General features: G+C 36.2%; 1 protein-coding gene across 2 annotated transcripts; it reads left to right on the top strand.

The window, feature by feature from the left end:
• The first annotated feature begins 7,155 nt into the window (after positions 1 to 7,155).
• Positions 7,156 to 24,970, top strand: LOC100241913 (vesicle-associated protein 2-2). 2 transcript variants are annotated; one of them, XM_002266230.4, is made up of 9 exons: positions 7,156 to 7,536; positions 8,255 to 8,339; positions 9,139 to 9,209; positions 9,305 to 9,386; positions 10,630 to 10,745; positions 10,812 to 10,994; positions 11,427 to 11,744; positions 23,314 to 23,391; positions 24,435 to 24,970. In XM_002266230.4, exons 2-9 carry the CDS (start codon positions 8,291 to 8,293, stop codon positions 24,546 to 24,548), a joined length of 1,011 nt encoding a protein of 336 aa, XP_002266266.1. In that variant the 5' UTR covers positions 7,156 to 7,536; positions 8,255 to 8,290; the 3' UTR covers positions 24,549 to 24,970. The 2 variants fall into 2 exon arrangements, with proteins under 2 accessions (XP_002266266.1, XP_010659989.1); XM_010661687.3 differs by having other exon boundaries at positions 7,185 to 7,845.
• The last annotated feature ends 25 nt before the right edge of the window (positions 24,971 to 24,995 follow it).

Below are 24,995 nucleotides of genomic sequence, written 5' to 3'. Positions count from 1 at the left end.
ATAATTCCTGTTACGAAAAATAAGTGAGTACAAAATAAAAATTAAAAGTCAATATTTTTCATAACTTTGAATTATGATCATTTTTTCAGAACAAGAAAATATGCAAATTTGTACATAGTTTCACGCTATGAACAATTTATGTATAACTTCTAGTTACACAATATAATTAAAAGAAATTAAAAAAATTAAAAGTTAATATCTTTCATAGCTTCAGGCCATGATGATTTTGTCAGAACAAGAAAATATTTAAATTTGTACATAGCTTCAAGCTATGAACTGTTTTTTATATAAATTTGCATATAGTTTCAGGTTATGAACTATTCATTGGGTAGATTTGTACATAGCTTCGGACTATGAACTTTCATTATGTAGATTTGTACATAACTTCAGGCTATAAACATTTATTTATTTTATAGTTTCTGGCTATAATATTGTTTGGTATAACTTCTAGTTATACCGTATAATTAAAAATAAATAATTAAGCATCATATACATAACTTCTGGTCATGTATTTGTAATTTTATAAATAATTAAGCATCATATACATAACTTCTGGTCATGTATTTGTAATTTTATAATTTTTCCCTTATAACTTCTGGTTATAGGAATTGCACATATTTTTCATAACTTCTGGTTATGAATTTATCCCATAATTTATAATTTATGATTATAGGGATTGTACATATTTTTCATAACTATTGGTTTTGAATTTACCCTATAATTTATAATTTATGATTATAGGGATTGCACATATTTTTCATAACTTCTTGTTATGAATTTACCCCATAATTTATAATTTATGATTATGGGGATTGTACATATTTTTCATAACTATTGGTTATGAATTTACCCTATAATTTATAATTTATGATTATAGGTATTGCACATATTTTTCATAACTTCTGGTTATGAATTTACCTTATAATTTATAATTTATGATTATAGGGATTATACATATTTTTCATAACTTCTAGTTATGAATGTACCCTATAATTTATAATTTACCCCATAACTTCTAGTTATAAGGATTATACATATTTATGAATTCAAATAAAATAAAATATATGAAAATAGAGATCAAACGGTAATAAAATAGAAAATCATGATATAAGTTTATCACATACCTTTTTGTGAGAAAGAAAAGAGAAAATCTTTCTATTTCTCTAAAGGGAAGAACATCTTTCTATTTCTCTAAAGAAAAGAACACATTTCTTATTTCTCTAAAGAGAAGAACATCTTTCTATTACTCTTAATAGAGAAAAATCTTTCTATTTCTTTTGTAGAGACTATTCATACTGATAACATATTGTAAAATTATAAAGTGAAAGGAGAAGAAAACAAGAAAGAGAAATTAGAATGTAGGAAGAGAATAGAATGCACGGAAAAACTCTATTGAAATTCATCAAGTGTTTCTCCCTTTTATAGGGAGTTACACAAGATATTTATGGATGATCATCCACAAGTTACCATAATGGTACAAAATCTCATATTTTATAACACTTATAATATTAATAAAAAAATTTAAATATTAAAATGTTAGAAACATTTCATAAAATTACTATAAAAAACATAGTAATTTTCCTAAAAACACTTATAAACAAAATTCACTAAAAACGCTTGCATTTAACATTGATTTTAAAACCGTTTTTTAAACTCTTTAATATTTGAATGACAAAAATTTTCGAAGTGTAACCTATTCTCTTAATAAAATAACTCATTGGATGGTTTAGTGAGTATTTTCCTCTTATTTTATATTAATTTTAAAAGTCAAATTAAAAATAGGTAGATAACCAGTACCTAAAAATCTTTCCTTTTTCTTTTTTCTCTAAATAAGGCTTTGAGAATTTGAAGATTGAGGGGTAGGGGACATGTTCCTGCTTTTCCAAATGCACGAGAAGCATATTTTCTTGATTTAATTAAGAATTTTCAAATTATTAAAATTATTTTCATTTTTTAAAATATATATTTTAAAATCAATAGGAAAAATATTTATACTTTTCCATTTTTGCTACAACTAAAGCAAAAGTTGAAACACATGGGCGTGGAAAGTGGTGAGGCAATGTGCATTCTGTCCTGAGAAGTGAAAATTAATGAAGGCAGGTAGAGAGGCACTTTGTCCCACACAATCTGCCACTCACATGTTTTGTATGTCCATTTATAGTATCTCTCATATTTTGAGTGGTACCCTAAAATTTAACATGGTCCCATATAGTCATTTTTATCACAGAATCTTTAATTATTTAGAAGGCCGTGAAAATAGAAAATTGTTTTTAAATTTTTAACATTGTTTGTAAGTTGTTTCTAAAAACAATTTTTAAAAATAAAGTAAAAAAAATAAGTAGGAGTTGTTTTCACCTATTTTTAATAACAAAAAAGAAATTATGTGTCTATTTAACTATATTTTGAGAAATTTATTTTTAAAAACTATTTTTAAATTAAAAATAAAAAATAGTTTTAAAAAACAAGTCTAAAAAAATACGGTCAAATGGACTTTCATTTTTATATCAAATTTAAGACTAACTTATAGTTAGATTTTTTGAGAATGGATGAAATTATCGGGACTCTCTGTTGAGTTCTAAGTAGGAACGGGGAAGTATAAATTAATTTTAGAAATTCAACTCTAGATATTAACAAAATATTTTTAATAAATTCAACTCTAGATATTAACAAAATATTTTTAATATTTTCTAAAAATAAGTTTAAAAATCACAATATTTGTCATGATTTTCAAGATTATTAAGAGAAATGCTAATGACAATATGTTTTGGACTAATTTTTAAAAGTCTTAAACACACTAGTGAAATTAATGATTTTGGACATTTTAAAAAAATAAAAATAAAAACTTTGGCCTGAAACTATCATTTTCAAAATTATTCTAAAATTTTTTCATGTTTCTTATTTAAAATTCTTTTATACACTATCCTAAAAATAAATAAATAAATAAACAATCAGACAAACAATTAGATTTACATAGCATTTTCTATTTGATCACTTCTATCCTACTTTTACAACATATTAACTAATGACTTTTCCTTGTATAAGGCTTTTTTTTTTTTTTTAAGATTTGTTTTATTGGCAAACACAATGAGAAAATATTAATAGTATATTAACAAAATTTACCATAGTTAATGACATCTCAACTATGAACCTTTCAATTCAATCGAGAAGTATACAAAAATAAAGATTGAGGGCTTGATTCATAAGTTTCATATACTCAAATGACTTTCTATTTTCATCTTCCAAACGATCTAAAATAAATACAAATGAGTAACTCTCCATTTTTTCTTCAAATTTTTCTTTATATAAGACTATGCCAATTTAGAAAGGTTTCTTCTAGTTAAAAAAGAACTACAACGTTCTATATCAAATAAAAATAACTCTAGCTAGTACAAGATCCTATTTTTAGTGCAATGAAAGTGGATTAGGTCAATTAATTATTCCTCCCTTTACTAAAAGGTAGCATCTATTTGCCCATAAGACCATATTCATTTTTTCCTCATTGTTGGTCTAAGGTCCCCCTCCCCATAGTAAGTGAAAACCATACTTTTTATTAGGAGTAATGTATCCCAAGTTACATATATTAGGAAAGGTTTCAATCATCTTATTTTCAATCAAAATCAATCGACTTTATCTAAAAAGTTTCACTCTTTAAATTCACCCAAACATCTTATCTCTTTCTTCTCTTTTAATTCACTTAAAAATACATCTAACACAACCTCAAATACAATCGCATAACTTTCTTGAAAAGTAAGGAGTTTAAAAACCCTCTTCTCAAAACTATTCCACATTTGCTAATTAGTAATTGCAACATAGAACGAACGACAAGAAACCATCGGAATTAATTAACCAAATAATATATCATTTCAAAATTTTACTCTCCTTTCATAGCTCACACAACCATGACACAAACTTTATTTTTTTTTTTAAATATCACACCCTTTTCCTATTACCTTCGACAACCCAACATTGAATCCTACCCCACTCTCCTTTCAAAGGCTTCCTTTCTTTGACAAATCTTTAATTTCTTTGGTCAAGAAATGCTTTGTTAAGAATAAATGTAACATTTTTTTATCACACCCCATACAATAATATTTTTAAAAAATATTAAAAAAAAAGAAGAGAAAGAAAGATAACCAACCAAAGGGGTGTGGCTTCAAGTGAAAACAAGCAAAAGTAAAATAATTAACTTTACAATGATGTGACAAAAGTTGTTCATAAAAAGTAGCCTTTGGCTTGGGACATTGAAAAATTGATCACAGTAACTAATGTTTTCCATTCTTTTCTTTTCCCTTTCGGTTTGTTTTGTACCATATTGAAAAGGGCAATTTAATGAAAAGGTGAAAGTGGTAAGAGCATATGGTAAAAATGATGGGGTACAGGTAGAAAGTTGACAGAAAAAAGATATTGAATTTGGTAGGGGCCTAGGGCACACAAATCCATAACTCAATCGCTGCTACTTAGATCCGTTTCGCGGTCTAAAGTATGCAATCCTTCCAATACTTTTGCAATTTCCAAATATTTCTTGTGAAAAGTTTAGGAAGCAAGGATAAGCTTTACCATTTTAAAATTCAAATTTCCCACTCTTTGATGGTTTGTCTCATTTTGATGGCTTGTCTCATGGAAGCGGTTTTTTTTGGGTAGTTTGGGAAAATCACCTTTCAAAAAAATATTATAAGTAATTTTTAAATTTTATTTTAGAATTGATTATTTTTTAAAACATTTTTTATTTTAGAAGTATTTTTTAAAAACCGATTTATTTTTTGTTTTTTTTTTAAATTGCTTTCTAATGTTATCTTAAGTTTGACTTTTTTTAAAATAGTTTTTAAATTTAAAAATGTTTTTTAAAAATATTATTAAATGGAGTCGTAATAATTATAGTTTATTTCAAAATCAAATAAATGTTGTTGTCATAAAAAAAAAATTGTGAATTATGAATTTTTTTGGGGTAACAATATAAACAATTATTTTATAAAATAAACTCATGAATCATAGTATAAGTATTTTTCATTTGGTGATAACATTATAAAGAATTGTTTTATAAAATAAACTCATGAATCATGATATAAATAATTTTATAATAAATATTATTAATCTATTTCTATAAAAGTGTATTTGATAGTGTTTTTATTTGAAAAGTTTTTAGTAAAAATGTTTTTAAGAGAATTACCCATAAATGTTTTTATAGGAAACATTACAATTGATTTTTCAAAATTTTAAAAGTGTTTTTTAAATTATGTCGAACATCAATTTTTTTTCAAATATTTTTTAAATTAATAGTGCATTTGACAATATTTTTACTCGAAGTGTTTTTGAAGAAAATCACATATTAAGTGTTTTACAAAAAATCATTATAAATAATTTTTTAATACTATAAGTAATTTTTCAAAATTTTAAAAGTATTTATTAAAATTTACAAACCATTTAAAGTGTGTTTGACAGTGATTTTAAAAAATATTTTTAATTTTTTTAACACTTAAATGATAAATCTTTTTAAATATTAAAAATATTTTCTAAAATTATTGTCAAATGAACTTTTAATTTAAAAAAAAAACCATTTTTTAAGTTAAAAATAGTTTTAAAATCAATATCAAATTAGCTCTAAAAAAGTTTTTTAAAATTACTCTTAAATGGATTTGGCAATTTAGCGAACAAAGTATTTCTCGTAATTATATTAAAAGAATTTTAATTCTCAATATTTCATTTTTGTTAAATATGCCAAGCTACCTCCTAATAAAATCTTTGTTTTTTTTTTTTTTTCCCTTTGGAAGTACAAAATATATGACAAAGAAATGAAAGACAAAAAGTGAAATAGGGTTGGGATGATCCTTTTAGATAATGAAAATCCAGCTATTTTTGGCAATATTGGAAATACATTTAAAAAATAAATATATAGTTGGTAGCGTTGTGGGAATAGACAAATAAAAATGGTAGCATCATAATATAAGAAAGAGAGAGCTGCATGACATATTTGTATGGCGAGAGCACTACCAATCACAAAATTACAAATTACGAAGTCATGTCACGTCATTTGTCTCTATTCATTTATTGTATTTGTACCATCACCTGTATTTATTTATTTATTAATATTATTTTCTTTATTTATTCAAGAAACCGTTTTATTTTCAAAAGTAATTTGTATTTATTTATTTATTTTTTATTTATTTTAAGCTAAAAAAAAGAATTTAAAAATAAAGATATTAACAAAGTTAAGACTTATAACTCACTCGTATTAATTCTTCTTTATTAAATCAATAATATCCATTCCCGACCGGTAAAAATGGGAGACCAATGCAATTTCTTTATTTATAATTATATAATTATTACTAATGTTTTTGTTTCTTATTTTTTTTTATAAAAAAATTAGAATTCCCTTACTCAGAAAAATAAAACGTATTCAATTTAAGTACTTAGTATATTTATAATTTTTTTTTTCAAATTTGCTTATTTTCAAAATAAGATATAAGGCTGTAATTTGAATGAGTTGGTCGAATTAATGACTAACCTGAATCTAACTTGAAGTAAAAAATAATTAATTCGAACTCAACTCAATCCTAACTATAATCGTGGCACACCCTACTCAATTTTTTAAACTTGTTTTAAGTTAGTGTTTTGCAAATTAGATTGAGGTTGATTGGGTTGAATAATTAAAAATCTATCTATAATATTATTTTAATGTATTTATATGAAAATTTAAATTAAAAATAAAACAAAATTTTAAGATAACAACAAAAGAATAAACATAAATTTATATATTTTCTAAAAATAATGAAAAACATGTGATATAATATAATTTGATATACTTTTTAAAATAAAATAAATAAATATTATTATATATGATAAGTTGTATTATAAATATTATAAAAAAAATTAAATCAAGTTAAAATTATGCTTTTAACTCAAATCTAATAAAAATTGAGTTCGGATTGGAAAAACATAACTCAACCCTAATTGGAATATTAAAAATAATTGTTCAAATCTATTCAAAGATTGAATTCAGGTTAGTCCGTTAAACTTTATGTAAATAAGAAAATTCAATCGGCTTAGTGCAAATATTTTTCAAATTTACTTCATTTTAAAATAAGATATGATTTTAAGCAAAATCTAGAAAAACTAAGTAGTGTATTTATTGGACTATGATTAAGGGGAACCTTCCTTTTTAATCTATTTTTGTTAGAATATGTGCCAAACGGCGGAGCGGAGCGGAGCCGAGCCGACCCAGGTGAAAGCAACAGGCTAAAACGGCCGGTACAACTGCCCCCTGCAGACACAACTACCGCCCCAATCCCTTATCTTTCTCTCGATCTCTCGACTTGGACGTCACTCCTCTCCGCTCTGATTCCTTAAAACGCAGCGTTTCACTGCCCCCCAAAACCTGCTTCTCTCTTTGTCTCTCTAGAATTTCTTCTAGGGTTTCTCAGTCTATTGATCGAACCAAGACTTGGACTTTTCAGAACCCACCTTAAATTCATCGCCCCATACACGCCATTCATTCTATTCCTACCTGCGTTTCGTCGCCAAGCCCCACCGGGCCACAGTGTAAGCACTTCTACCTTTTTCAGTTTTTCTCATTCCGAACGAAGTCGTTTCGTGGCCCGTGTTGTCGTTTTGTGATGTCGTGCGATCTGGGTTTGGAAATGGGTGTGAGGATGAGCTGGTGCTGACTGTGGGATGCGGGCTTGAACATTTGGGGTTGTGGAACTCGGTATTTTCTGTTTGGTTGTCAAGAAAATGGAAGAAAATTTGGAGTTTTGAATTTTGAATTTTAAAATTTGAATGGGGTTGAATTGAGAAAGCTTGAATTAGGCTCGTCCGTGGAGGTTTTCTTGTCGGTGGGTCCCGGATAATGTAAGTGTGGGACTCAAATTTTCGATTTCTTTCTTTTCCCTGTACTTCTTCAGCGTACAAACAGAGCATTTTGTGGATGGTAGTTGCATCAGTCTCTTCTCTGTAGGTTTTCCTGTCCATGGGTCCCAAATAATGGGAAGCTGGCGCTCAAAAGTTTTTGTGTCTTCATGTATTTTCTCGGCAATCAAACATCACATTTTGTGGGAAAGAGTCGCATTAGGCTCGTGTGCGGAGGTTTTTTTCTACACGGATCCCACATAGGGAAAAGTCTGGGACCCAAATTTTGATTTCTTTTTTTTTTTTTTTTTGCCTATATTGTATCAGCAGCCAAACAGAGGTTTTTGTTGATGGCGAGGTTGCTTTGGAGATTTTAAAAATGGGTTTTGTTTCTCTTTTATTGAGATTGCAGGTTAATACAGCTAGCTTTGGATGCTGAGTGAGAATCATGTATTCAGAACTTGTGGACATTCAACCTCGAGAACTCAAATTCACATGTGAGTACATGATTCAAACATGGGTTATATTTCATTAATGTTCTTGATCCCTGATATACGATCATAGTGTTCTCTTCCATTTTTTGAACGTGTTGAATGCAGTGAATTGCATACCTGGTGTTTGATTTTCAACAAACAGCATCAAAGTGATACATTTTCTCTTTTGTTCAATAGTACAATGGCAAATAAAGTTCAAAAATTGTTTATTTTCCTTTCTATTGTATCCTCGGTATGGCTACCAAGCAAATGGGAACTAATTTCTATTATCTTGCAAATTAGATGTTAAATTTTTCCTATATGCTTATTTTTTGGTTATATATTTTCCTGTTTTTTTTTTTTTCCCTACAACTGGTTGGGCTTGGCTTGAGGAGGATATTAGCAATTGAATTCAGATAATATTATTACTTAGTGTCCATTTGGATAAACTTCCTATTTTCTGTTTTTAAAATAAAAAACGGTAGTAACTTTTAGTAACTTTTATTTAAGATATGAGAACTTTTGTTTGCTTACCTTGGAAAAGTAATAGTTTTAAAAACTGTTCAAAAAAATTAAGGTATCAAAAAAGTTTTACCACCTCAAATTTTAAAAAATCTGGAAGTGACTTCTAAAGATATAAGATAAATTTATACTTATTGTACAAGATATTCTACTTTTATCTTGAAGTTTCTGATTTTGAAGACTAAAAACAGGAAGTGTATCCCAAAAGACACTCAAATAGTTTTTATTTTAATTTTCTGGACTGATATATTTTATGCCTTTGGTTTTTCTTTTTTCCTTTTTTTTGGTTAAATCTTAATAGTTGAAGTGAAGAAGCAAAGCTCATGTTCTATTCGACTAGTCAATAACACCTATCACCATGTCGCTTACAAGGTGGGAACTGTTTATGTTTTTGCAGAAGTATTAGTAGTGACAATTTTCATTTGTTAAGATGCAACTTCAGATATAATTAAGTATGATATTGGCAGGTTAAAACCACCTCCCCAAAGAAATACTGTGTGAGACCTAACACAGGCGTTCTTAAGCCAAATTCAACATGTGATTTTACAGGTACGTTCATTGACATTTGAGCAATTACATTTCCTTTTTGTTTACGGATGTGAGATTTGAACGGCCATACATTTTTTGTTGTAGGTTTCAGTTTGTCTCCAGTTAACGGGGATTTTGAGTTAAATGGGGTTAAAATACTAGGAAAACCAATTAATTTCCCTCCTTTTTTGAACTGGCTGTCTGTTAAAATATTAGCCTGTTGAAAGAAGGGATAAAGTAGTTGAATCAAGATATGATTCATTTGAGGATCTATAATCATACCCAGTAAATGATTAACTGAAGTAAAGATAAAGAAGATAGTTTGATCCTTGGAGAATAATGTGCAGAAAAGTTGCCTGATTGATCAAGAAGTGCATGGAAGCATTTTAAAGGCATTAAAAATAACTTTTACTGATAAAAAAAAAAAAAAAAAGATCAAGTGCATGGATTTGGATTAGAAATGATGAGAACTATAAGAAAATTGGATTGTTTTCTTTTGGGTAGAATGCGATCAAAATTATGTGTGCAATCTGAAATGGTTGTCCATTAAGGTCCAAGAGAATTCATCTTGGCAATAAGACAGCAAGAACATCCTCAATAGAAATCTGTAAGCCAGTGGGTCAACTGCAAACCTATCATATGGTCCATAGGTGACAAACATCAAATTGCAGGAGAAGAGGCATCGTTAACCTATTATGCTGGAAGTTCCACACCCAAGAAGGGAATGGGTGATGATAATTCCCTTCATCAATGATGCTGGTAAATGAGTTAATGAGGGGTAGATAGCATCAGGAAAATGTGCATTCTTTGATTTTAGAGTGATCAGAGATTGAAGTATGCATGGTGCATTATGGTTCCCCTTTATTATGAAATAAGATTTTGTGCCACTACTGCTAGGAATCAGAAAGAGGTGCCTGTTGCTACTTGGATGTATCAATTTAGAACTCTTCAAACAAATATATTAGCACTTCTGGAAAACAATTAATTCTAATGCACTGTATAATTGGTTGTGTTGCCTTTTGAATTAATTTCCAGAATCATGAATTGAGGCAACAGAACCAACTTAAATATAGTAGTACATCTGATGCACCATTTTTTTCCCTATCTACAAACACTCACACATGCAAGTTGAGACACACAAATACGTACACACATACGTCTTATGTATGTATAGATGCTTAGAGAGACAAGAAAGGGTTTTGCTTGTAGTTGCTGCTGCTGCTGCTGTTACTGTTGTTATCTTTTTCCTTCGGTGTTAATGTAGTCACAATGCAAGCTCAACGGTCCGCCCCTCCTGACATGATTTGCAAAGACAAGTTCTTAGTTCAAAGCACAATTGTTCCCGCTGGGACAAGCGATGAGGACATTACACCTGGCATGGTAAGCAATTGTAGCCACAGTTGACCTTGATTCTCTTATCTCCGTTTCTCATGATTTGTTTGGCAGTTTTCCAAAGACAGTGGAAAATACATTGAAGAGAATAAGTTGAGAGTGATCTTGATCAGCCCACCCAATTCACCAGTGCTATCACCGATCAATGGAGCATTGACGCAGGTTCCAGTTTATGAAGCTTCACTGCCAAAGGATGAAGTACTAAGTAGAGTCAAGATTGTTACCCCACATCACGTAGTAAGAGACATTCTTCTCTCTCTCTCTCCATCACACACACGCACACACACACACACACACAACACACATTTATTGGCTCCTGGTGTTGTAAGGGGCCATTAGTTATTGTTCAAGGTAGATTTTTGGAGCTTGTAAGAAGCTGTTAGTTAATTTACAAGATAGTTTTATGCTTTGATCTACAATATATAATATGTAAATATGAGTATATTGGGGCTCAATTTTGTTCCAATTGTGTTATTCAACAAGGGTTTTGTTCTCTCCCTGTTTTTTTTGGTTCTGTGAGATAGTGGAAAAGATCACATTCTAGGATGCTAAATCTGATTTTATTATGAGTAATTGTTTCATAGAGTTTGAAGTCCAATAATGCAAAGCCCAACATATTTACTTTTAGAAATATGATCCATTGTTTTTTCTACATTTTCTTTTGTTTAGGTTGCTAAGGATGAGGAGTCTGAAATGCTTGATGAGGAATTAAAACCAGCAGCCGAACTGGTTGATGAGGAATTAAAACCAGCAGCTAAACTGGTTGATGACAAGGAATTAAAGCCAGTGGCTCAAAAGGTGGATACTGAGGAATTGAAGCCAATGGCCCAAAAGGTGGATGAGGAATTCAAGACAGCAGCCCAAGTGGCTCAAATGGTAGATGACATGGAATCAAAGCAAGCAAGGGATGTGGAGGAACTGAAATTGGTTAAAGATATAGAGGAGATGAAGTCAAAACTAAATCAACTTGAGTCAAAGCTAAGTGAGGTTAGTCCTTTTTTCTTTTTCTCTTTTTTTGGAGGGTGAAGCAAAATGACTGTTTTCCAACTTAATTTATGGTATGATCTGGCCTTCCTGTTCACCTGCTTGTTAAATTGCAAAAGCTGGATTTCTTTAGTTTTCTCATGCAACAGTTTCAAGAGTTTATCTAGTGTCACTTCTTGCCATTAAGTGTGGTTGTGGATGGGTGGCATGGGCTGTTTTTTTTTTTTTTTTTTTTTTGGGTGGAGGGCGTTTGGGGCAGCATGTTGGTGGGTCTATTTGATCCCTGATTGTATACATATTTGTCATTGTTCTCCATTTTTGGCTCATATTCACAAATATGTTTTATATTCTGGCCAAGCAACAACAGGCTGAATTTTCAAGAGCATTATTTGCATGTTTAAAATTAACTAGGATGAGATGCCTTGAAGCCTAGTTTCTAGATGGAAGGAGGTAAAGATTGGTTTGGAGTTGAAGCAAAATCCTTTGAAATCTTGGTTGAGGTGCTGGAAGGGAGAGTGGTAGGCAAGCCCCTAGATCAGAGTAGAGGTTTCTTCACCGGGATAAGGTTCAGAGAAGGGAGTTTGGTGACTTTGCATGAAGGTCTGGAGGAATGGTGTCAAGAAGGGGGAAGGTGCTATGAGCTGGAGCTTTGTATCAATGTTGCAGGATGCTTCTTATTGTGTTCTGTCAGTTCAGTGGAGGTGAAACATTTTTCCTTGGGTCTTTCCAAAAGGGCGGGGGTTTTCAGGGTGATGGAAAACTCTGGCTAGGAAGTTAAGAAGCCTTAGTGTTGTTCTCAATCATAGTGTGGTCGGTTCTCCTCTTGAGGGGAATTCTTCAGCTGTGGTGGGTGGTCCATCAACCCCAGTTTCTGGTAAGTCCTACGCTGAAATAATTTGTTCTTCTCAGATAAAGGTGGGTGATGTTGTATGGATTCAAACAGTGGAAGCAGAAGTGAGTAGGAAATCGGAAGCCCTTCGGCTTTGTCTAGTGGGAAGATGGGATGATTTTTTAGATGCTCCTTCTCTGAAGAGGTGGGCAATAGATAGTTGGTGTTTGGAGGGGAATATTCGTTTGGTGCAGTTGGTGTTTGGGTTTGAGGTGGCATTGGGCATAGAGAAGAAACTCTTTTAGCTAAGCCGGTGAGGTTTCTAGGTTTGTTTCTTTCTCCTGTTTATTTGAGGGGTGGGAGCTTTCTCCTCCTTCTTTGGGTGGGCTGATTGCTATGGGGAGTTCAGGGAGGGTTGATGGTGGCAAGATTCTTTTGAATGTGTCTTCAAAGGGGCTTGTGGGCTCTGTCAAGGGACCATTGCAGATGATTTCTCATGATGGTAGTTTGGTAGAGTTCCTAGAAAATGTTGTGAGCAGTCCAAGGGGTTTGAGGAGGTGGTGTTGACATGGGGGAATTCTATTGTAGGCCTGGAGATGGGGGAATTCAACGACTAAATGATATGTTAAGAAACAGGTGATGTTCAACAAGTTCTTAGGTATGCTTGTCAATGGTTTGAAAATGAGATATTATCCTTGCTGAAGAAGATGGAGGATAGGAGGCCTAGAGACTTTGTCCTAAGGAATTGAAGAGGATGATTCCCTTGTTGAGAGTAGAAAGAGAGCTAAGGAAATTGTCTTGCTCTGTCAACTATAATGAAGTTTCAAAGAAGGAGAGGAGTGGAAAGAATGGGTGGGAGTTAATGCCTATTTGCTACTGAAGCTAAGGGTTCTATCTTGGAATGAAAGAGAGGCAATTGATGGGAGGAGCATAAAGTTTTTGAACCCTTAATCAGGTCTCAGAGGGCTGACTTGGTTTACTTACAAGAAGCCAAGTGCAGCGGATGACCATTTGGCTATTAAGGACCACCCTTGGAATGGGTAGATTCTTAGATTTGAAAGAGTTGAAAATCAAGGGAACAACTGGTTGGGTAGTTTTTTATGGGGCAATAGAGTTCTAGATTTGATAGAGATCGAGGTAGGTGCCATATTCTGTTTCTTGCCGTGAAAGCCATTTTGGTGATTTTCTGATTTCGGTAGAAGAGTTCTGGTGTGCTTTTTGTTGAGCTTTCATGTGTCTGAATCCTACACAATTCCTCTTTTGCATTCCCTGATTCTTATCCATGTATTTTAGGACACAACTTCATAATATCTACCAAACTATTCTAACTATGGAATCAAACCAATAGTAAGTTAGACACACAGGGTGGCACAGAGTGCGGATGGCTGCTTTCTCGGAGGGGAGAGGAGTTTCGAAGGGGGGTAAGAGTTGGTTTGCAGTGGAATCAAAGACGTTTGAAATCTCCATTGAAGAGATTCGAGTCAAATCGAGAGGGGTTATTCTGGAAAGGAGCAAAGGCTTCTCTTCTTGGATGAAATTTGGTGTAAAGAGCTTCAGTTTTTTGTTGGAAGGGGTGGAAGACTGGTGCAGAGGAGAGTCAAGCTCGAGGCGCCTTAAAGTTTTGGAAGAAGGAGGAAGAAAATATAGGCTGGAGTGTCGTTCAAATAAGGCCGGTAGGTATCTGCTATGCTCGGTGAGGGACTTGGAAGCAAAGAGGTTTTGTCTAGTATTCCCAGAAGGTAAAGGCTTAGTAAGAGGGTGGTTTCTGCTGGCTCAGAAGCTAAGAGCCCTTGGAATTTCTAATCCAGCCATGAGCAAAGGTGATCTGGGTACCTCCAACTCTATAAAGGATGGTTATAGAGTCAAAGGAAAAGAGAAAGGGAAAAGAGTTTGTCCAGAAGCCGTGAGAAAGGAGACAGGGGAATTAAAGGAAGCTTTGTGGGTGCATGTTGGGGAGCGTGACCTGCTCAGTAGGGAAGAACAACTTAGTCGCTGCCTGGTAGGATGCTTTGGTGATAGTGTTGAGGCCGTTCCGTCTTTGTCCTTATTGAAGGAGTGGGCGTATGAAAGTTGGTCTCTTAAGGGAGGTTTAAAAATCTCCAGTTTGGGTGGAGCCCTAGTGTTGTTCGAATTTGAAGATAAAGTGGAAGCAAACTTGGTGCTCTTAAGGGGTAGTAGATGTCTTCAGATGAGAGAGTTTTTCCTGTAGAAATGGGGACCTGAAGTAGGGTGTTGTAGAAATGGGAGCCACCTTAAGGAAGTGTGGGTGAAAGTCGTCGGACTACCACTTCACCTTTGGAGTAGAGAAGTGTTCAAGAGTATAGGAGAGAGTTGCGGGGGATTCATAGCTATGGATGAGGAAACTACTTTCTTCTCCGAGTTGCAGTGGGCTCGTATTTTGGTGAGAGCCCTTGGGAAGTTTAGACCGGGAACGTTGCAGGTGGCAGCCGGGAATTTTTGTTGGACGGTGAGTCTCTGGTGGGAAAATCCTCCATGGTTCTCGGAGGTAGTAACAAGGTCAGTCTGGTTCAAAGAGAGGCAGGATGTCAGGGATGAGGGAGGGGGTGATACACGTGCCAGTGGTAGCGTGCGAGAGGTTCAAAATTTTCAAAGTGATTTGCAGTCTCAAGGGACAGGGGAGCAGGTTGTGTGTGGCAAAAGGCAAAGGGAGGCGGCAACTGCAGTGGTGGCAGAGGGTAGGAGGCCTGTTGCAACTGATTTGGGCTCTTCTAATAGTGGGTTTGGGCCCAGAAAAGAAAAGGGGAAGGCTTTAAAAGGGAATGGCTGCTTGGGCTTAAGTGGTGAAGTGGTTTCGGCCAAAGGCCCATTGTTTGTCAGCCTTGAAGAGGCGGATTTTTGGGGGGGGGGGGGGGGCGCTCCTAAGCCCACTTTTGGCACGGGGTTTTTGGAGCGTCCCTCCTCGGCTAGGGCTCCGTCTGCTTCCGTGGAGGGTGTAGGGGGGATGGAAGCGGAGCTCTTGGCTATTGAAGTTGAAGTCGCCATGGAGTTGACGCTGCGTCGTTGGAGGGTCACCGACGAGGCTCTGATGGAGGAAGCTTCCAGGTATTACGCTGGTCCTATTTCTTCTTCTGCTTTGGGGCTTCGGGGATCCTCTTCTTCTTCTTCTTTCTAGGGCCACGCTGAGGCTGTAGGGGTATCAGAGGGGTTGGATTATGGAGCGAAAGGGGAGTTGGGTCGTTTTGAGCCAAGTGTGGGGAGGAACAAAGCTGCGTCAGCTTTCGGAGACTGGAGTGAACATTCTTGGGACTCAGGTGACGCTGAGAGAGGGAATGGGTTAGCTCTTGTACCAGTTGGGGAGGACTTTACAAGTCCTTTTGAGAAAAGGAGTGCCTGTCACATAGAAGAAGGGGGAAGTGAGGAAGGGTGGAGTTCAAGCAGCCTTGCGATGTTCAGTCGCTGCTTGGGGATGCCGACGGAAGGCTTCAAAGAGGAAATCTTATACTTCTTAAGGAGAATGAAGGGGAGAATTGAGCAAAAGGGAAAGGAAGGGGTGACTAGGAAGACGAGTTTAAAATCTTGAAAATCCAGTAGGGAACTCAAGAAGTTGGAGTGGATTGTTAGCTACAAAAAGGCAAAATGGGTTCTAGCGTGGGTATTTTCGGAGGGGCCTTAGGATTAGGGTGTAAATGAAGATAAGAATTCTGTCGTGGAATGTTAAAGGGGCTAATGATAGGGATAAAAGGAGGATTATCAAGTCAGTAATTAAATCCCAGAGAGTGGACGTGGTTTGTTTACAGGAAACTAAAATTAAAGAAATGACTACGGGGCTTGTTCGAAGTTTAGGGGTGGGAAGAAATATAGAGTGGAGAGTAGTCAATTTTAGGGGTCAGTTGGGGGTATTTTGGTGTTTTGGGACGATAGATTGGTGGAGCTGGTGGGCTGGGAAGAAGGGGTTTTCTCAATTTTGTGCCGGTTCAAAAATTGTGTGGATGGTGTAGTGTGGGTGTTCACTGGAGTGTATGGGCTGGTATGCAGAAGAGATAGAGAGGAGTTCTGGGAGGAACTTGGGTCAGTTAAAGGGTTATGGAGTGACCCTTGGTGTGTGGGAGGGGATTTCAATTTGGTAAGGTTTCCAGAGGAGCGCAGTAGGGGAGGTGGGCTTATTGCTTCAATGAGGAGATTTTTTTTTTTTTTTTTGATAAGTAAAAGATATGCATTAAAAAAGGCAAAACGCCGCACAGCATACAGGAAGTATACAAGACAGCATAGGCCTCAAAAAACAAAACAAAGAATCACCTCCCTTTAAGTGGAGGCTATCCACTCTAAAAAGCCTATAAGGGAGAACGCCTCTTCACCTACATACAATTTGACCCAACTCCACAAGTTACAAACAAAAGAATTCTTTAACTTTTGAACATTCAAAACCCCCCCCCCCCCCCCCCCCCTAAACGCTAATCTATTCCTCTCCTTCCATACCGTCCAAAAAATACACAACGGAGATTCTCAGAAGTGTTAGAGGATTTGGAGCTGAGGGATTATCCTTTGATGTGGGGCAGTTTACTTGGAGAGGAGGATTGAATAACTAGGTCCAGTCTAGGCTGGATAGGTTCTTAGTGACGGATAACTGGGATAATCTGTTCAATGGGACTGTGCAGGGTATTCTCCCCAGACCTGTCTTGGATCACTCACTTCCCGATCCTCCTAGAAGGAGGAGGGTTTCAAAGACAAGATGAAGACGTGGTGGGAGAGTTTAAAATTTACAGGGACATCTAGCTACATTTTAGATGCTAAATTGAGGGCCCTTAAAAATATTCTAAAGATTTGGAATAAAGAAGAGTTTGGGTTAGTTGAGGCTAAAAAGGGTGAAGCTCTTAAGCAGGTTGAGTATTGGGATGAAAAGGAGAAATATGCAGCTTTAAATATGGAAGGATGTGAAGCAAGAAATAGAGCAAGGGAGTCCTACAAGTCTTGGGTGATGAAGGAAGAGATTTTTTGGAGGCAGAAGTCTAGGGAGTTGTGACTGAAGGAAGAGGACAATAATACCATATTTTTTCATAGGATGGCGAATGCTTATAGTAGAAGAAACTGGCTGTCCAAGTTGAAAGTTAATGGTTGTTGGCATTCAGAGGAAAATAATTTAAAAAATAGTGTGGTGGGGGCGTTTCAAGAGCTGTACTCAGAAGAAGAGGGGTGGTGCCCTAGTGTCGACGGGATCTCTTTTATGGGGTTAGATAACAGTGAGGCTGAGCGGTTGGAGAATCCTTTCTCGGAAGAAGAGGTGTTTGCAGCTCTAACGGATCTAGGCAAAGACAAAGCCCCGGGGCCGGATGGCTTTACAATGGCGTTTTGGCTTTTTGGGTGGGATGTGGTGAAGGTTGAAATTATGGGCTTTTTTTAGAGAATTCCATGAAAGGGGCAGATTTGTAAAATCTCTAAATGCAACCTTCTTGGTTTTAGTCCCTAAGAAGGGAGGTGCAGAAGATTTGAAAGATTTCAAACCGATTAGCCTTGTGGGAAGCCTTTACAAGTTCTTGGCCAAGGTGTTGGCAAGTAGAATAAAAAAGGTAATGGGAAAAGTGATTTCGGAACCCCAAAATGCCTTTGTGGAGAGTAGACAAATTCTTGATGCAGTTTTGATTGCAAATGAGGTTGTGGATTCCAGATTGAAAAGCAATCAAGGGGGTGTGATGTGCAAGTTGGATATAGAGAAGGCTGATGATCACGTCTGCTGGAAGTTCTTGTTGGCTGTGCTAAAGAAAATGGGCTTTGGAGAGAGATGGATTAAGTGGATAGAGTGGTGTATTTCTATTGTAAGATACTTTGTTCTTATAAATGGTTCTCCTTCCGGATTTTTCCGAAGTTCAAGGGGTTTGAGACAAGGAGACCCCCTATCCCCTTATCTGTTCGTGATAGTTATAGAGGTGTTTAGTTGCTTAATGAGAAGGGCCATTAGTGGGGGTTTTTTATCAGGATGGACTGTTAGAGGCAGGGGTGGAGAAGGGATTCTGATATCTCATTTGCTTTTTGCGGATGACACCTTGGTGTTTTGTGAGGAGTCTTAGGATCGGTTGACGAATCTAAGCTGGCTTCTCATGTGATTTGAGGCTTGCTCAGGGTTAAAAGTTAACTTGGAGAAGAGTGAGCTTATTCCGATAGGGAGGGTGAATGATATAGAGGATTTGGCTTTGAAGTTGGGTTGTAAGGTGGGTGGTCTGCCTTCCAGTTATTTGGGTTTGCCTTTGGGGGCACCCTTCAAGTCAGAGGTGGTATGGGATAGTGTTGAAGAGAGGTTTAGGAAAAGGTTGGCTATGTGGAAGAGACAGTATATTTCCAAAGGGGGAAGACTCACCCTAATTCGGAGCACTCTATCTAGTTTGCCGGTTTACTTCATGTCTCTTTTCCTTTTGCCTAGAAAAGTAAGGCTGGGGTTGGAGAAGATTCAGAGGGACTTCCTGTGGGGGGGAGGTGCTCTTGAACAGAGGCCTCATCTTGTTAGGTGGAACTTGGTTTGTCTGGAAAGAAAGAAAGGTGGTTTGGGGGTGAGAAACTTAGCTTTGATGAATAAAGCTCTCTTAGGTAAGTGGAATTGGCGTTTTGCCATTGAAAGTGAGGCTTTGTGGAAGCAAGCGATCAATCACAAATATGGTGTAGAGGAGGAGGGTTGGTGTACTCGGGCTGTAAGTGGGAGGCATGGTGTAGGGCTTTGGAAAGCTATTAGAAAGGAGTGGTTGGGTATGTATAGCAATTTAGCCTACCGTGTGGGTAATGGTAGGAGAGTGAGATTCTGGAAGGATAAGTGGTGCGGAGATGAGCCTCTTTGCGAGTCATTCCCTTCTCTATTTGCCATTTCCCTGGCTAAAGATGCCTGGGTATCGGAAGTGTGGAACCCAGATGGTGTAGGGAATGGTTGGACCCCTCTTTTCTCAAGGGCACTTAATGATTGGGAAATTGAGATGGTGGAGTGGTTTATGCTAAAAATCCAAGCCTTTAGGGTGCAAAGGGAGGACGAGGATAAGGTGGTTTGGACAGCATCTAGAAGTGGTGATTTCTCGGTCAAGTCGCTATATTCTATTCTGGAGCCCGGAGGTTCTGCTCTGTTCCCTTATGTTGGTATTTGGAGAGTGTATGTGCCTCCTAAGGTAGCTTTCTTCGCTTGGGAAGCTTCCTGGGGCAAAATCTTAACTTTGGACCAACTCCAGAGGAGGGGTTACTCTTTGGCAAATAGGTGTTTTCTTTGTCTTTCTGAAATAGAAATGGTGGATCACCTTTTACTTCATTGTGTTAAGACACGGGCATTGTGGAATCTTCTTTTTTCTCTCTTTGGTGTGGCGTGGGTTCTCTCTGGTATAGTTAAGGAAACTCTCCTTGGATGGCATGGAGCGTTTGTGGGGAAAATCCGTAAAAAGGCGTGGCAAATGACCCCCTTATGTATATTTTGGTCAGTTTGGAAGGAAAGAAATTTGTTGGCTTTTGGGAATGAGGTGTTGTCACTCCAAAGGCTGAAACATTCTTTTGTATGTAATATGTGGTCTTGGGTTAGGGTGTTTATAGTTTTGAGCCCTCGTTCTCTTGTTAGCTTTTTTGAGTGGCTAGGCTCTAGTTAAGGGTAGGGGTTTCTTCCCGCTTCCTTGGTTTAGAGCCTGTGGGCTGCTTTTGTATACTCCCTGTATACCTAGAGGGCACTAGTTTGGTGTCTCCTCTTTCTATTTAATATACTTCTCTTTACTTATCAAAAAAAAAAAAAAAAAAATTCTGGTTCTTGCTGTTTCAAGAGTTGCTAGGATGATTTTGCATGAATTCTTACTAAGGTGTATGGGCTTGCTCTTAGGAGGGAGAGAGAGGACTTATGGGCAGAATTGGTTGGCATTGGAGAGTTGTGGGATGATCCTGGTGCGTTAGCTGGGACTTTAGTATGGTCATATTCCTAAGGGGAAAGAGGATTGTCCCAAGCACTCCTCAACCATGAGGCATTGTGCAAACATTATTGAGAAGCTGAATTTGTGTGATGTATTTGGAGGGCCATACATGTAGTATAGCAGTTTGAATAATCAATTTTTTGGGTAGTCATTTTTATAGACTTCTTTAGAGTGTTTGCCTAAGTTGATCTTTGATCACACCCCGATCTTGTTAGATGGACAAAGGATGAGGAAGGGAAAATCTCTCTTTAGATTTGAAAATATGTGGCAAGGAGTAGAGGGCTTTAGAGAGTAGATTAAAGGTTGGTGAAGGCTATAGTATGAAAGGATCCTTTATTATGATCATTCATTATGTGTTGGCTTGGAAATTAGAAGTGTTGAAAGAGGATCTCAAATTTTGGAACAAACAGGTGTTTGGGAGTGCCTCGTTTAGGAAAGCAGAGGCCTTGAATCAAATTGGATTATGGGGTTCTAGGGAGAGGGAATCTATCCTTAGTGTAGAAGAGATTGAAGCAAAAAGGCTAGTTGTGGAATAGAATAATAAATGGGCTATCAAGGATGAAATCTCTTGGAGGTAGAAGTCACGAGAGCTGTGGTTAAGGGAGGGGGGGGGGGGGGGGGGGGGGGGGGTAAGAATGTTAACTATTTTTATATAATGGTCAATGCCCATCAAAGAAGGAATTACATGGTTAGCGTTAGAGTGAATGGGATTTGGGTTTCTAAGGATGCAAATATAAAAGAGGGGGTTGCAAATGCCTTTCATGGTTTTGTAACAGAGGTAAGGGACTGGAGGCCTAGCATCAGCGGAATATCTTTCACTTCTTTTGAAAATGCAGATTCAAGGACCTTGGAGAATCCTTTCTCAGAGGAGGAACTGTTTTTGGTAATGAGATAAAAATTAATATGGAAAAGAGTGAGCTAATCCTAGTTGGGATGGTAGAGGAGCTCGCATCTACCTTGGGATGCCTGGTGGGGGAACTTCCTTCCACTAATTTGGGCTTTCTTTAGGCACCTCTTTCAAATTGGTTGTTATGTGGGACGTGGTAGATGAGAGGTTTTAGAAGAGGTTGACATTGTGGAAGAGATAATATTTGCCTAAAAAGGGGAAGGAGAGGGAGGAAGAGGACAGAGCTCTTGAAAGAAAGCTCCATTTGCTTATATGGTCCATGGTGTGTCTGACCAAGAAAGGAAGGGGTGTTGACATAAAAAATCTTTTAGTTCTCAATATCACTCTTTTGGGTGGGTGGTGTTAGAGATTTGCTTAAAAAAAAGAGTATTTCTGAAAGGGTGTTATCATAGGGAAGTTTAGGGAAGAAATGGGTGGTTGGTGCTCTAGTGTGTCAAGGGAAGATTTGACTTAGGAATGTGGAAGGCAATAAGAAAAAATTGAGAGATTTTTATAAGTAGAGCTTACTTTATTGTTGGGGATGGCAGGAGAGTAAGATTCTAATTGGACAGGTGGTGTGAAGATTTACTGTTGAGATACTCTTTCCCACCTTATTTGCATAGCCAGTTCAAAAATATGTCGGTAGTAGATGCTTGGGAGCAGGTTGGGGAGAGGGGACTTTAGAGCCTGTGTTTTTCAAGATAGTTCCACGACTGGGAGTTAGGGACAGTGGAGGTTTTCCTGCAGAAATTCAAAGAGCAAGTAGTGAGGAAATGTGGAGGTGATGGATACTAAGAATAGTAAGTTCTTTGTCAAATCCTTTCCATGTTTTTGTTTGGAACCCAAGGGTTCCCAACAAGAGTGGGGTTTTTTGTATGGGAACCTACATGGGGAAGGATTTTGACGTTAGATCAATTGAGAAGGAGATCTTTGTCTTTGGGGAACAAATGTTTTATGTGTAAAAGGGAATGGTCACATTCTCTTACACTGCAACTCTACAAGAATGTTGTGACATTTGGTCTTCTTTGTGGAGTATGTTGATCACATTGTCTTACATTGAATCTCTACAAGAATGTTGTGACATCTGGTCTTTGTGTTTAGGATTCGGTTGGTGATCCACTCCTCTATAAGGTTGATGTTGATAAGTTGGAATGGGTCCCCTTTGTGTTTATTTTAGACAATTTGGCAGGAGAGAATTTAGAGGGCATTTGATAAATGTGGAGCATTGTGGGCAAGCGTTCAAAGACCCTTTTTTTTTTTGTGTGTGTATAATTTGTTGGGATTGTGTAAGGAATGGTATAGCAGAGGCTTCTCCGTGTGTTGAATTTGTTAATTACTTAGGTTCATAGCTGAAGAGGTTTGGTTCCAAGACCTTTTTTTTCTTATTTTTTTTCTGTATACTTCTTGTGTGTTGTAGTGTGCCTTTGCTATATTTCTTTGTATATATTCTTCTTTATTTTAGTATATGTATTTTTTTTCATATGCTTGTCAAAAATAGAAAAAGAAAGTTTTATATGCAATTGGGCTTAGACATGCAAGTATGTCTCAGTGTTCCATAAGATTAAAACTTTCCTCTATTGATTAAAATAGTGTTGCAATTTTCTATTTAGAACTAACCATGCAGAAGTTTGGATTAAGGCTTTCTTGAGTTGAATTTATGTAGGCCTAAACAAATGAACCACATGCCATGGAAATTCAGTCGTTCCACTCAGATGGTATTTTGTTTCCCATGGTATTCACAATGATTACATGTGCACTGCACTTCCTAATACCATAAAAAGCATGTTCTAATTTTTGAGAACCATCTGTGATTATAAATCTGTTTTGGAGGACTCATACTTCATGGGACGCCTGATCTTGCACTTGAATTTCTCACTTACCTTAGTGATGTGGATGTCTACAACAATGTCTCATGGTTGCATTTCCACTCCCTCATGTGCCAGGGATGTGATCATCAAGTTTCGTCTTCTTCCTTTGCAGGCTGAAGTTACCATTTCAAAGCTAACAGAAGAGAGGAGATTAACCATTCAAGAGAGGGAGAATCTACAACAAGAACTAGTAACTCCTTTAACTGCATCTTTTTTGTTTTTATTATTTTTTGTTATCATGTCCAGAATCACTGCCATAAACCCTAACGATATGTTTCATAAATTACCTCTAGTCTGCTGTACCCTAACTCTCCAATTTCACTTAGCATACACTTGTCAACAAGAGATGACATGGGTGTGGGTGTGAGATTCTTGTCGAATACCCCTACTTTGCTTTGAATATGACTCTGTAGTTTTGATTGATTTAATATTATTTTTATTTTTTATTTTCAACTTTCTTAGCAGATTATTAAATTTAAAAAAGAAAAAATTTAAGAATATTTAGAGAGAAGGAAGAAAAGATATATATATATATATATATATATATATATATATATATATATATATATGTAGATGTAGTTTTTAGGGGCGGAAGTCATGAGGGCTGTGGTTAAGGGAGTGGAGTAAGAACACTGGCTATTTTCATAAAATGGCCAATGCCAGCAGAAGAAGAGATTACATGGCTAGCATTAGAGTGATTGGGGTTTGGCTTTGAGGATGCATATGTTGAAGAGTGGTTTGCAAAATCAATGAAGGTGAGGGACCAGAATCCTAGCATCAGTAGAATGCCTTCCACTTTCTTAGAAAATGTGGACTCAAGGAGCTTGGAAGCTTCTTTCTCAGAGGAGGAAGTGTTTTCTGCCTTGTCTTCCTAGAGTAGGGATAAAGCTTCCAAGCCTGATGGGTTCATATGACTTTGGCAGTACTATTGGGATTTTGTAAAGAAGCAATCACTTCAGTAGTGATCTTTCATTATTTTGTAAATTGTTTCTTAATTGCCATGTGAACTCTAAAATCTGTCTTTAAATTAATCTCTGATTCAAGCTATGTATATTTAATTGAATGCAGCTACATGTTTAAAGGGGGGGGGGGGGGGGGGGAAATCTTCTGCAGATGCCGCTTGTACCTTCACAAGTCCTTTTATTTTTCCGTTATAACTCATTTTTTAGTTATTGCTGCACATAAGTTCTTTTTGGTTTTGGTTTTAAAACATGGGCATGTTCTTTTTGACAGGCAGTGTTTCAAAGCAAGAGAAGTGGAAGGAGAGCTCAGGCGGGATTTCCTCTTCTATTTGTATGTATGGTGGCACTGGTCAGTATCATGCTTGGATACCTTTGTCACTCTTGAATAAGAACAACCAGTATGAAACGAAGCCATAAGCAGAGACGACCACAGAAGATTTGTAAGTAATCAGAAATGTAGTCGGTCTCCTCTTAACCTAATATGCAAAATAGCATGGAGGGAAAGTTTGTTTAGTGTTGCCAATCCTCACCAGGATCATAAATATTTTGTGTGTATATGCAAAAGGTTTTAAGATATGCTGAAGGATGGCCTGAGAAATATGATGTTATGAGAACTGAAAAAGGAAAACATATATGAATGAGTTGGGTAGGCAATATCTCATACTGTTGGTCTCTTAAAAGTGGTCATTTTGTTTTCATCAGGGAAAATGGGATAGGAGAAGAAACCCGTTTGTAGCAAGCTTATGTTCTTCTACAGTAGCCCACCCTTTTCCCGTATATGAATAAAGGGAATGAGTTTTCAAGTCATATGTCGATCGCGTACTAGAGAATG

This window comes from Vitis vinifera, chromosome 14 (genome assembly GCF_030704535.1).
Source record: "Vitis vinifera cultivar Pinot Noir 40024 chromosome 14, ASM3070453v1".
In the NCBI taxonomy this organism is placed as follows: domain Eukaryota; kingdom Viridiplantae; phylum Streptophyta; class Magnoliopsida; order Vitales; family Vitaceae; genus Vitis; species Vitis vinifera.
Note: the sequence above shows the minus strand (reverse complement) of the source record. Positions and strands in the feature narration are given on the sequence as shown.